Here is a 13,460-nt window from a genome sequence, read left to right on the forward strand (position 1 = left end):
AGAATGGATAAAAAATGGTTACTTCCCTCTTCCTGTGTTGTACCCTAGTGCCCCCGCCCTCTGAGGATGAAAATGGGTTCACGTGCCCGGCGTGTTTTGTCCCAAACTCAGATCGATGTCTAGGGCGAAGCAACCTGAAATGCACTGGGAATGAAGAGCGCTGCATTCACTACATGAAAACCGAGATGCAAGGTAAGTGATACCACCAACATAATGACTGCACCAGCAGCAGAATAGTGAGTGCAGCTCTGGGGTATAATACAGGATGTAACTCAGGATCAGTACAGGATAAGTAATGTCATGTATGTACACAGTGACTGCACCAGCAGCAGAATAGTGAGCGCAGCTCTGGCGTATAATACAGGATGTAACTCAGGATCAGTACAGGATAAGTAATGTCATGTATGTACACAGTGACTGCACCAGCAGCAGATAGTGAGTGCAGCTCTGGGGTATAATACAGGATGTAACTCAGGATCAGTACAGGATAAGTAATGTCATGTATGTACACAGTGACTGCACCAGCAGCAGAATAGTGAGTGCAGCTCTGGAGTATAATACAGGATGTAACTCAGGATCAGTACAGGATAAGTAATGTCATGTATGTACACAGTGACTATACCAGCAGCAGATAGTGAGTGCAGCTCTGGGGTATAATACAGGATGTAACTCAGGATCAGTACAGGATAAGTAATGTCATGTATGTACAGTGACTGCACCAGCAGCAGAATAGTGAGTGCAGCTCTGGGGTATAATACAGGATGTAACTCAGGATCAGTACAGGATAAGTAATGTCATGTATGTACACAGTGACTGCACCAGCAGCAGAATAGTGAGTGCAGCTCTGGCGTATAATACAGGATGTAACTCAGGATCAGTACAGGATAAGTAATGTCATGTATGTACACATTGACTGCACCAGCAGCAGATAGTGAGTGCAGCTCTGGGGTATAATACAGGATGTAACTCAGGATCAGTACAGGATAAGTAATGTCATGTATGTACACAGTGACTGCACCAGCAGCAGATAGTGAGTGCAGCTCTGGGGTATAATACAGGATGTAACTCAGGATCAGTACAGGATAAGTAATGTCATGTATGTACAGTGACTGCACCAGCAGCAGAATAGTGCGTGCAGCTCTGGAGTATAATACAGGATGTAACTCAGGATCAGTACAGGATAAGTAATGTCATGTATGTACACAGTGACTGCACCAGCAGCAGAATAGTGAGTGCAGCTCTGGAGTATAATACAGGATGTAACTCAGGATCAGTACAGGATAAGTAATGTCATGTATGTACACAGTGACTGCACCAGCAGCAGAATAGTGAGTGCAGCTCTGGAGTATAATACAGGATGTAACTCAGGATCAGTACAGGATAAGTAATGTCATGTATGTACACAGTGACTGCACCAGCAGCAGAATAGTGAGTGCAGCTCTGGGGTATAATACTGGATGTAACTCAGGATCAGTACAGGATAAGTAATGTCATGTATGTACACAGTGACTGCACCAGCAGCAGAATAGTGAGTGCAGCTCTGGGTATAATACAGGATGTAACTCAGGATCAGTACAGGATAAGTAATGTCATGTATGTACACAGTGACTGCACCAGCAGCAGAATAGTGAGTGCAGCTCTGGGGTATAATACAGGATGTAACTCAGGATCAGTACAGGATAAGTAATGTCATGTATGTACACAGTGACTGCACCAGCAGCAGAATAGTGCGTGCAGCTCTGGGGTATAATACAGGATGTAACTCAGGATCAGTACAGGATAAGTAATGTCATGTATGTACACAGTGACTGCACCAGCAGCAGAATAGTGAGCGCAGCTCTGGCGTATAATACAGGATGTAACTCAGGATCAGTACAGGATAAGTAATGTCATGTATGTACACAGTGACTGCACCAGCAGCAGAATAGTGAGTGCAGCTCTGGAGTATAATACAGGATGTAACTCAGGATCAGTACAGGATAAGTAATGTCATGTATGTACACAGTGACTATACCAGCAGCAGATAGTGAGTGCAGCTCTGGGGTATAATACAGGATGTAACTCAGGATCAGTACAGGATAAGTAATGTCATGTATGTACAGTGACTGCGCCAGCAGCAGAATAGTGAGCGCAGCTCTGGCGTATAATACAGGATGTAACTCAGGATCAGTACAGGATAAGTAATGTCATGTATGTACACATTGACTGCACCAGCAGCAGATAGTGAGTGCAGCTCTGGGGTATAATACAGGATGTAACTCAGGATCAGTACAGGATAAGTAATGTCATGTATGTACACAGTGACTGCACCAGCAGCAGATAGTGAGTGCAGCTCTGGGGTATAATACAGGATGTAACTCAGGATCAGTACAGGATAAGTAATGTCATGTATGTACAGTGACTGCACCAGCAGCAGAATAGTGCGTGCAGCTCTGGAGTATAATACAGGATGTAACTCAGGATCAGTACAGGATAAGTAATGTCATGTATGTACACAGTGACTGCACCAGCAGCAGAATAGTGAGTGCAGCTCTGGAGTATAATACAGGATGTAACTCAGGATCAGTACAGGATAAGTAATGTCATGTATGTACACAGTGACTGCACCAGCAGCAGAATAGTGAGTGCAGCTCTGGAGTATAATACAGGATGTAACTCAGGATCAGTACAGGATAAGTAATGTCATGTATGTACACAGTGACTGCACCAGCAGCAGAATAGTGAGTGCAGCTCTGGGGTATAATACAGGATGTAACTCAGGATCAGTACAGGATAAGTAATGTCATGTATGTACACAGTGACTGCACCAGCAGCAGACTAGTGAGTGCAGCTCTGGGGTATAATACAGGATGTAACTCAGGATCAGTACAGGATAAGTAATGTCATGTATGTACACAGTGACTGCACCAGCAGCAGAATAGTGCGTGCAGCTCTGGGGTATAATACAGGATGTAACTCAGGATCAGTACAGGATAAGTAATGTCATGTATGTACACAGTGACTGCACCAGCAGCAGAATAGTGAGCGCAGCTCTGGCGTATAATACAGGATGTAACTCAGGATCAGTACAGGATAAGTAATGTCATGTATGTACACAGTGACTGCACCAGCAGCAGAATAGTGAGTGCAGCTCTGGAGTATAATACAGGATGTAACTCAGGATCAGTACAGGATAAGTAATGTCATGTATGTACACAGTGACTATACCAGCAGCAGATAGTGAGTGCAGCTCTGGGGTATAATACAGGATGTAACTCAGGATCAGTACAGGATAAGTAATGTCATGTATGTACAGTGACTGCGCCAGCAGCAGAATAGTGAGCGCAGCTCTGGCGTATAATACAGGATGTAACTCAGGATCAGTACAGGATAAGTAATGTCATGTATGTACACATTGACTGCACCAGCAGCAGATAGTGAGTGCAGCTCTGGGGTATAATACAGGATGTAACTCAGGATCAGTACAGGATAAGTAATGTCATGTATGTACAGTGACTGCACCAGCAGCAGAATAGTGCGTGCAGCTCTGGGGTATAATACAGGATGTAACTCAGGATCAGTACAGGATAAGTAATGTCATGTATGTACAGTGACTGCACCAGCAGCAGAATAGTGCGTGCAGCTCTGGGGTATAATACAGGATGTAACTCAGGATCAGTACAGGATAAGTAATGTCATGTATGTACAGTGACTGCACCAGCAGCAGAATAGTGAGTGCAGCTCTGGAGTATAATACAGGATGTAACTCAGGATCAGTACAGGATAAGTAATGTCATGTATGTACACAGTGACTGCACCAGCAGAATAGTGAGTGCAGCTCTGGAGTATAATACAGGATGTAACTCAGGATCAGTACAGGATAAGTAATGTCATGTATGTACACAGTGACTGCACCAGCAGCAGAATAGTGAGTGCAGCTCTGGAGTATAATACAGGATGTAACTCAGGATCAGTACAGGATAAGTAATGTCATGTATGTACACAGTGACTGCACCAGCAGCAGAATAGTGAGTGCAGCTTTGGGGTATAATACAGGATGTAACTCAGGATCAGTACAGGATAAGTAATGTCATGCATGTACACAGTGACTTCACCAGCAGCAGAATAGTGAGTGCAGCTCTGGGGTATAATACAGGATGTAACTCAGGATCAGTACAGGATAAGTAATGTCATGTATGTACACAGTGACTGCACCAGCAGCAGAATAGTGAGTGCACCTCTGGAGTATAATACAGGATGTAACTCAGGATCAGTACAGGATAAGTAATGTCATGTATGTACACAGTGACTGCACCAGCAGCAGAATAGTGAGCACAGCTCTGGAGTATAATACAGGATGTAACTCAGGATCAGTACAGGATAAGTAATGTCATGTATGTACACAGTGACTGTACCAGCAGCAGAATAGTGAGTGCAGCTCTGGGGTATAATACAGGATGTAACTCAGGATCAGTACTGGATAAGTAATGTCATGTATGTACACAGTGACTGCACCAGCAGCAGAATAGTGAGTGCTGCTCTAGGGTATAATACAGGATGTAACTCAGGATCAGTACAGGATAATACAGGATGTAACTCAGGATCAGTACAGGATAAGTAATGTCATGTATGTACACAGTGACTGCACCAGCAGCAGAATAGTGAGTGCAGCTCTGGGGTATAATACAGGATGTAACTCAGGATCAGTACAGGATAAGTAATGTCATGTATGTACACAGTGACTGTACCAGCAGCAGAATAGTGAGTGCAGCTCTGGGGTATAATACAGGATGTAACTCAGGATCAGTACAGGATAAGTAATGTCATGTATGTACACAGTGACTGCACCAGCAGCAGAATAGTGAGTGCAGCTCTGGGGTATAATACAGGATGTAACTCAGGATCAGTACAGGATAAGTAATGTCATGTATGTACCCAGTGACTGCACCAGCAGCAGAATAGTGAGTGCTGCTCTGGGGTATAATACAGGATGTAACTCAGCATCAGTACTGGATAAGTAATGTCATGTATGTACACAGTGACTGCACCAGCAGCAGAATAGTGAGTGCAGCTCTGGGGTATAATACAGGATGTAACTCAGGATCAGTACAGGATAAGTAATGTCATGTATGTACACAGTGACTGCACCAGCAGCAGAATAGTGAGTGCAGCTCTGGGGTATAATACAGGATGTAACTCAGGATCAGTACAGGATAAGTAATGTCATGTATGTACACAGTGACTGCACCAGCAGCAGAATAGTGAGTGCAGCTCTGGGGTATAATACAGGATGTAACACAGGATCAGTACAGGATAAGTAATGTCATGTATGTACACAGTGACTGCACCAGCAGCAGAATAGTGAGTGCAGCTCTGGAGTATAATACAGGATGTAACTCAGGATCAGTACAGGATAAGTAATGTCATGTATGTACACAGTGACTGCACCAGCAGCAGAATAGTGAGTGCAGCTCTGGAGTATAATACAGGATGTAACTCAGGATCAGTACAGGATAAGTAATGTCATGTATGTACACAGTGACTGTACCAGCAGCAGAATAGTGAGTGCAGCTCTGGGGTATAATACAGGATGTAACTCAGGATCAGTACAGGATAAGTAATGTCATGTATGTACACAGTGACTGCACCAGCAGCAGAATAGTGAGTGCAGCTCTGGGGTATAATACAGGATGTAACTCAGGATCAGTACAGGATAAGTAATGTCATGTATGTACACAGTGACTGCACCAGCAGCAGAATAGTGAGTGCAGCTCTGGAGTATAATACAGGATGTAACTCAGGATCAGTACAGGATAAGTAATGTCATGTATGTACACAGTGACTGTACCAGCAGCAGAATAGTGAGTGCAGCTCTGGGGTATAATACAGGATGTAACTCAGGATCAGTACAGGATAAGTAATGTCATGTATGTACACAGTGACTGCACCAGCAGTAGAATAGTGAGTGCAGCTCTGGACTATAATACAGGATGTAACTCAGGATCAGTACAGGATAAGTAATGTCATGTATGTACACAGTGACTGCACCAGCAGCAGAATAGTGAGTGCAGCTCTGGGGTATAATACAGGATGTAACTCAGGATCAGTACAGGATAAGTAATGTCATGTATGTACACAGTGACTGCACCAGCAGCAGAATACTGAGTGCAGCTCTGGGGTATAATACAGGATGTAACACAGGATCAGTACAGGATAAGTAATGTCATGTATGTACACAGTGACTGCACCAGCAGCAGAATAGTGAGTGCAGCTCTGGGGTATAATACAGGATGTAACTCAGGATCAGTACAGGATAAGTAATGTCATGTATGTACACAGTGACTGCACCAGCAGCAGAATACTGAGTGCAGCTCTGGGGTATAATACAGGATGTAACTCAGGATCAGTACAGGATAAGTAATGTCATGTATGTACACAGTGACTGCACCAGCAGCAGAATAGTGAGTGCAGCTCTGGGGTATAATACAGGATGTAACACAGGATCAGTACAGGATAAGTAATGTCATGTATGTACACAGTGACTGCACCAGCAGCAGAATAGTGAGTGCAGCTCTGGGGTATAATACAGGATGTAACTCAGGATCAGTACAGGATAAGTAATGTCATGTATGTACACAGTGACTGCACCAGCAGCAGAATAGTGAGTGCAGCTCTGGGGTATAATACAGGATGTAACTCAGGATCAGTACAGGATAAGTAATGTCATGTATGTACCCAGTGACTGCACCAGCAGCAGAATAGTGAGTGCTGCTCTGGGGTATAATACAGGATGTAACTCAGCATCAGTACTGGATAAGTAATGTCATGTATGTACACAGTGACTGCACCAGCAGCAGAATAGTGAGTGCAGCTCTGGGGTATAATACAGGATGTAACTCAGGATCAGTACAGGATAAGTAATGTCATGTATGTACACAGTGACTGCACCAGCAGCAGAATAGTGAGTGCAGCTCTGGGGTATAATACAGGATGTAACTCAGGATCAGTACAGGATAAGTAATGTCATGTATGTACACAGTGACTGCACCAGCAGCAGAATAGTGAGTGCAGCTCTGGGGTATAATACAGGATGTAACACAGGATCAGTACAGGATAAGTAATGTCATGTATGTACACAGTGACTGCACCAGCAGCAGAATAGTGAGTGCAGCTCTGGAGTATAATACAGGATGTAACTCAGGATCAGTACAGGATAAGTAATGTCATGTATGTACACAGTGACTGCACCAGCAGCAGAATAGTGAGTGCAGCTCTGGAGTATAATACAGGATGTAACTCAGGATCAGTACAGGATAAGTAATGTCATGTATGTACACAGTGACTGTACCAGCAGCAGAATAGTGAGTGCAGCTCTGGGGTATAATACAGGATGTAACTCAGGATCAGTACAGGATAAGTAATGTCATGTATGTACACAGTGACTGCACCAGCAGCAGAATAGTGAGTGCAGCTCTGGGGTATAATACAGGATGTAACTCAGGATCAGTACAGGATAAGTAATGTCATGTATGTACACAGTGACTGCACCAGCAGCAGAATAGTGAGTGCAGCTCTGGAGTATAATACAGGATGTAACTCAGGATCAGTACAGGATAAGTAATGTCATGTATGTACACAGTGACTGTACCAGCAGCAGAATAGTGAGTGCAGCTCTGGGGTATAATACAGGATGTAACTCAGGATCAGTACAGGATAAGTAATGTCATGTATGTACACAGTGACTGCACCAGCAGTAGAATAGTGAGTGCAGCTCTGGACTATAATACAGGATGTAACTCAGGATCAGTACAGGATAAGTAATGTCATGTATGTACACAGTGACTGCACCAGCAGCAGAATAGTGAGTGCAGCTCTGGGGTATAATACAGGATGTAACTCAGGATCAGTACAGGATAAGTAATGTCATGTATGTACACAGTGACTGCACCAGCAGCAGAATACTGAGTGCAGCTCTGGGGTATAATACAGGATGTAACACAGGATCAGTACAGGATAAGTAATGTCATGTATGTACACAGTGACTGCACCAGCAGCAGAATAGTGAGTGCAGCTCTGGGGTATAATACAGGATGTAACTCAGGATCAGTACAGGATAAGTAATGTCATGTATGTACACAGTGACTGCACCAGCAGCAGAATACTGAGTGCAGCTCTGGGGTATAATACAGGATGTAACTCAGGATCAGTACAGGATAAGTAATGTCATGTATGTACACAGTGACTGCACCAGCAGCAGAATAGTGAGTGCAGCTCTGGGGTATAATACAGGATGTAACACAGGATCAGTACAGGATAAGTAATGTCATGTATGTACACAGTGACTGCACCAGCAGCAGAATAGTGAGTGCAGCTCTGGGGTATAATACAGGATGTAACTCAGGATCAGTACAGGATAAGTAATGTCATGTATGTACACAGTGACTGCACCAGCAGCAGAATAGTGAGTGCAGCTCTGGGGTATAATACAGGATGTAACTCAGGATCAGTACAGGATAAGTAATGTCATGTATGTACACAGTGACTGCACCAGCAGCAGAATAGTGAGTGCAGCTCTGGGGTATAATACAGGATGTAACACAGGATCAGTACAGGATAAGTAATGTCATGTATGTACACAGTGACTGCACCAGCAGCAGAATAGTGAGCACAGCTCTGGAGTATAATACAGGATGTAACTCAGGATCAGTACAGGATAAGTAATGTCATGTATGTACACAGTGACTGTACCAGCAGCAGAATAGTGAGTGCAGCTCTGGGGTATAATACAGGATGTAACTCAGGATCAGTACTGGATAAGTAATGTCATGTATGTACACAGTGACTGCACCAGCAGCAGAATAGTGAGTGCTGCTCTAGGGTATAATACAGGATGTAACTCAGGATCAGTACAGGATAATACAGGATGTAACTCAGGATCAGTACAGGATAAGTAATGTCATGTATGTACACAGTGACTGCACCAGCAGCAGAATAGTGAGTGCAGCTCTGGGGTATAATACAGGATGTAACTCAGGATCAGTACAGGATAAGTAATGTCATGTATGTACACAGTGACTGTACCAGCAGCAGAATAGTGAGTGCAGCTCTGGGGTATAATACAGGATGTAACTCAGGATCAGTACAGGATAAGTAATGTCATGTATGTACACAGTGACTGCACCAGCAGCAGAATAGTGAGTGCAGCTCTGGGGTATAATACAGGATGTAACTCAGGATCAGTACAGGATAAGTAATGTCATGTATGTACCCAGTGACTGCACCAGCAGCAGAATAGTGAGTGCTGCTCTGGGGTATAATACAGGATGTAACTCAGCATCAGTACTGGATAAGTAATGTCATGTATGTACACAGTGACTGCACCAGCAGCAGAATAGTGAGTGCAGCTCTGGGGTATAATACAGGATGTAACTCAGGATCAGTACAGGATAAGTAATGTCATGTATGTACACAGTGACTGCACCAGCAGCAGAATAGTGAGTGCAGCTCTGGGGTATAATACAGGATGTAACTCAGGATCAGTACAGGATAAGTAATGTCATGTATGTACACAGTGACTGCACCAGCAGCAGAATAGTGAGTGCAGCTCTGGGGTATAATACAGGATGTAACACAGGATCAGTACAGGATAAGTAATGTCATGTATGTACACAGTGACTGCACCAGCAGCAGAATAGTGAGTGCAGCTCTGGAGTATAATACAGGATGTAACTCAGGATCAGTACAGGATAAGTAATGTCATGTATGTACACAGTGACTGCACCAGCAGCAGAATAGTGAGTGCAGCTCTGGAGTATAATACAGGATGTAACTCAGGATCAGTACAGGATAAGTAATGTCATGTATGTACACAGTGACTGTACCAGCAGCAGAATAGTGAGTGCAGCTCTGGGGTATAATACAGGATGTAACTCAGGATCAGTACAGGATAAGTAATGTCATGTATGTACACAGTGACTGCACCAGCAGCAGAATAGTGAGTGCAGCTCTGGGGTATAATACAGGATGTAACTCAGGATCAGTACAGGATAAGTAATGTCATGTATGTACACAGTGACTGCACCAGCAGCAGAATAGTGAGTGCAGCTCTGGAGTATAATACAGGATGTAACTCAGGATCAGTACAGGATAAGTAATGTCATGTATGTACACAGTGACTGTACCAGCAGCAGAATAGTGAGTGCAGCTCTGGGGTATAATACAGGATGTAACTCAGGATCAGTACAGGATAAGTAATGTCATGTATGTACACAGTGACTGCACCAGCAGTAGAATAGTGAGTGCAGCTCTGGACTATAATACAGGATGTAACTCAGGATCAGTACAGGATAAGTAATGTCATGTATGTACACAGTGACTGCACCAGCAGCAGAATAGTGAGTGCAGCTCTGGGGTATAATACAGGATGTAACTCAGGATCAGTACAGGATAAGTAATGTCATGTATGTACACAGTGACTGCACCAGCAGCAGAATACTGAGTGCAGCTCTGGGGTATAATACAGGATGTAACACAGGATCAGTACAGGATAAGTAATGTCATGTATGTACACAGTGACTGCACCAGCAGCAGAATAGTGAGTGCAGCTCTGGGGTATAATACAGGATGTAACTCAGGATCAGTACAGGATAAGTAATGTCATGTATGTACACAGTGACTGCACCAGCAGCAGAATACTGAGTGCAGCTCTGGGGTATAATACAGGATGTAACACAGGATCAGTACAGGATAAGTAATGTCATGTATGTACACAGTGACTGCACCAGCAGTAGAATAGTGAGTGCAGCTCTGGGGTATAATACAGGATGTAACACAGGATCAGTACAGGATAAGTAATGTTATGTATGTACAGTGACTGCACCAGCAGCAGAATAGTGAGCGCAGCTCTGGAGTGTATTTCTAGTATGTATAAATCCTCTTTCCTTGCACTTGGTTTGCTGCAGAGATTTCCGCGGTCACGGAGAGCTTACACGGCTGCACCACCAGTGAGATCTGTGACGCTGGATCTGGCACAATCTACGCTCGGGGACATTATCATAAGACCATAAAGACTGAAGTCATGTGTAGCCGGGCCGGGGGGTGGAAGGCGCCGCTCTGCACCATCCTGCTCTCTATGATTGTCACCTTCATCGTCCTGACACTTGTCTCCTCCTGGTGAAGCTCTTGTCCTCTCCCGTCCAGTCATCGTCCGGGTCAAGACTGGAGACGCCTATAACATAGCGGATCAATCACACAACCTGTATAACTGCAATGTCCGGGCTACACTGGGTCACGGTCCAATCCCAGAGTAGAGTGCTCTCCTCGGAGGCGGGGCCATTTATCTAATTTTTCCATGGAGTAACCAATAGCAGAAGACTCCGCCCCTGAGGACCTAGGAATATTTCAGGTCTTGGCACCAGGGAGTGTATGTGACAGATGCATCACATGACTGCGCTCCAAAACATATCCCTGGTACCAGGATCAAGAGCGGGGGGCCCCTGAACCAATCATTACGTGAGATGATCAGGAGGGCAGTTCTCTGAATACTCACCCTCAAGACTTATATTATATTATTATATATGAATTTCTCTATGGTCAAGCAAAAGTAGTGTTTATAGTGGCATCAATAAAGGTGTTAGTGGATAGAAACAGCGCCAATCTTGTATGTAGGTTGTGATTGGTATTGCAGCCTTTTTCATTTTTCCTGTATGGGTGTTAGCGCCCCCTGTCTGGATGTTAGCGCCCCCTGTCTGGATGTTAGCGCCCCCTGTCTGGATGTTAGCGCCCCCTGTCTGGGTGTATGCGCCCCCTGTCTGGGTGTATGCGCCCCCTGTCTGGATGTTAGCGGTCCCTGTCTGGGTGTTGGCACCCCCTGGTCTGGGTGTTAGCGCCCCCTGTCTTGGTGTTAGCGCCCCCTGTCTGGGTGTTAGCGCCCCCTGTCTGGGTGTATGCGCCCCATGTTTGAGTTTTAGCGCCCCCTGTCTGGGTGTTAGCGCCCCCTGTCTGGGTGTTAGCACCCCCTGTCTGGATGTTAGCGCCCCCTGCCTGGGTGTTAGCGCCCCCTGCCTGGGTGTGAGCGTCCCCTGTCTGGATGTTAGCGCCCCCTGTCTGGGTGTTAGCGCCCCCTGTCTGGGTGTGAGCGTCCCCTGTCTGGATGTTAGCGCCCCCTGTCTGGGTGTTAGCGCCCCCTGTCTGGGTGTTAGCGCCCCCTGCCTGGGTGTTAGCGCCCCCTGCCTTGGTGTTAGCGCCCCCTGCCTTGGTGTTAGCGCCCCCTGTCTGGGTGTTAGCGCCCCCTGTCTGGGTGTATGCGCCCCCTGTCTGGGTGTTAGCGCCTCCTGTCTGGGTGTTAGCGCCCCCTGTCTGGGTGTTAGCGCCCCCTGTCTGGGTGTTAGCGCCTCCTGCGTGGGTGTTAGCGCCCCCTGCCTGGGTGTTAGCGCCCCCCGCCTGGGTGTTAGCGCCCCCCGCCTGGGTGTTAGCGCCCCCCGTCTGGGTGTTAGCGCCCCCTGTCTGGATGTTAGCGCCCCCTGTCTGGGTGTTAGCGCCCCCTGTCTGGGTGTTAGCGCCCCCTGTCTGGGTGTTAGCGCCCCCTGCCTGGGTGTTAGCGCCCCCTGCCTGGGTGTTAGCGCCCCCTGCCTGGGTGTTAGCGCCTCCTGTCTGGGTGTTAGCGCCCCCTGTCTGGGTGTCAGCGCCCCCTGTCTGGGTGTCAGCGCCCCCTGTCTGGGTGTTAGCGCCTCCTGTCTGGGTGTTAGCGCCCCCTGTCTGGGTGTTAGCGCCCCCTGTCTGGGTGTTAGCGCCCCCTGTCTGGGTGTATGCGCCCCGTGTCTGGGTGTATGCGCCCCCTGTCTGGGTGTTAGCGCCCCCTGTCTGGGTGTTAGCGCCCCCTGTCTGGGTGTTAGCGCCCCCTGTCTGGGTGTTAGCGCCCCCTGTCTTGGTGTTAGCGCCCCCTGTCTGGGTGTTAGCGTCCCCTGTCTGGATGTTAGCGCCCCCTGTCTGGATGTTAGCGCCCCCTGTCTGGATGTTAGCGCCCCCTGTCTGGATGTTAGCGCCCCCTGTCTGGATGTTAGCGCCCCCTGTCTGGATGTTAGCGCCCCCTGTCTGGATGTTAGCGGCCCCTGTCTGGGTGTATGCGCCCCCTGTCTGGGTGTATGCGCCCCCTGTCTGGATGTTGGCACCCCCTGGTCTGGGTGTTAGCGCCCCCTGTCTTGGTGTTAGCGCCCCCTGTCTGGGTGTTAGCGCCCCCTGTCTGGGTGTATGCGCCCCATGTTTGAGTTTTAGCGCCCCCTGTCTGGGTGTTAGCACCCCCTGTCTGGATGTTAGCGCCCCCTGCCTGGGTGTTAGCGCCCCCTGCCTTGGTGTTAGCGCCCCCTGTCTGGGTGTTAGCGCCCCCTGTCTGGGTGTTAGCGCCCCCTGTCTGGGTGTTAGCGCCCCCTGTCTGGGTGTTAGAGCCCCCTGTCTGGGTGTTAGCGCCCCCTGTCTGGGTGTAT

At 46.9% G+C, this 13,460-nt stretch overlaps 1 protein-coding gene across 1 annotated transcript in view; it reads left to right on the forward strand.

Annotated features, from left to right (window-relative positions):
- The window catches only part of LOC140065295 (uncharacterized), a 32,896-nt gene extending 21,263 nt beyond the window's left edge, over window positions 1–11,633 (forward strand). Inside the window, exons 8-9 of the mRNA XM_072112889.1 lie at window positions 49–192; window positions 10,941–11,633. Coding sequence (XP_071968990.1) covers window positions 49–192; window positions 10,941–11,155 — 359 coding nt within the window. The 3' untranslated portion in view covers window positions 11,156–11,633. The remainder of the gene's footprint in view (window positions 1–48; window positions 193–10,940) is intronic.
- Window positions 11,634–13,460: the final 1,827 nt, after the last annotated feature.

Source organism: Engystomops pustulosus, chromosome 6 (genome assembly GCF_040894005.1).
Source record: "Engystomops pustulosus chromosome 6, aEngPut4.maternal, whole genome shotgun sequence".
Classification (NCBI taxonomy): domain Eukaryota; kingdom Metazoa; phylum Chordata; class Amphibia; order Anura; family Leptodactylidae; genus Engystomops; species Engystomops pustulosus.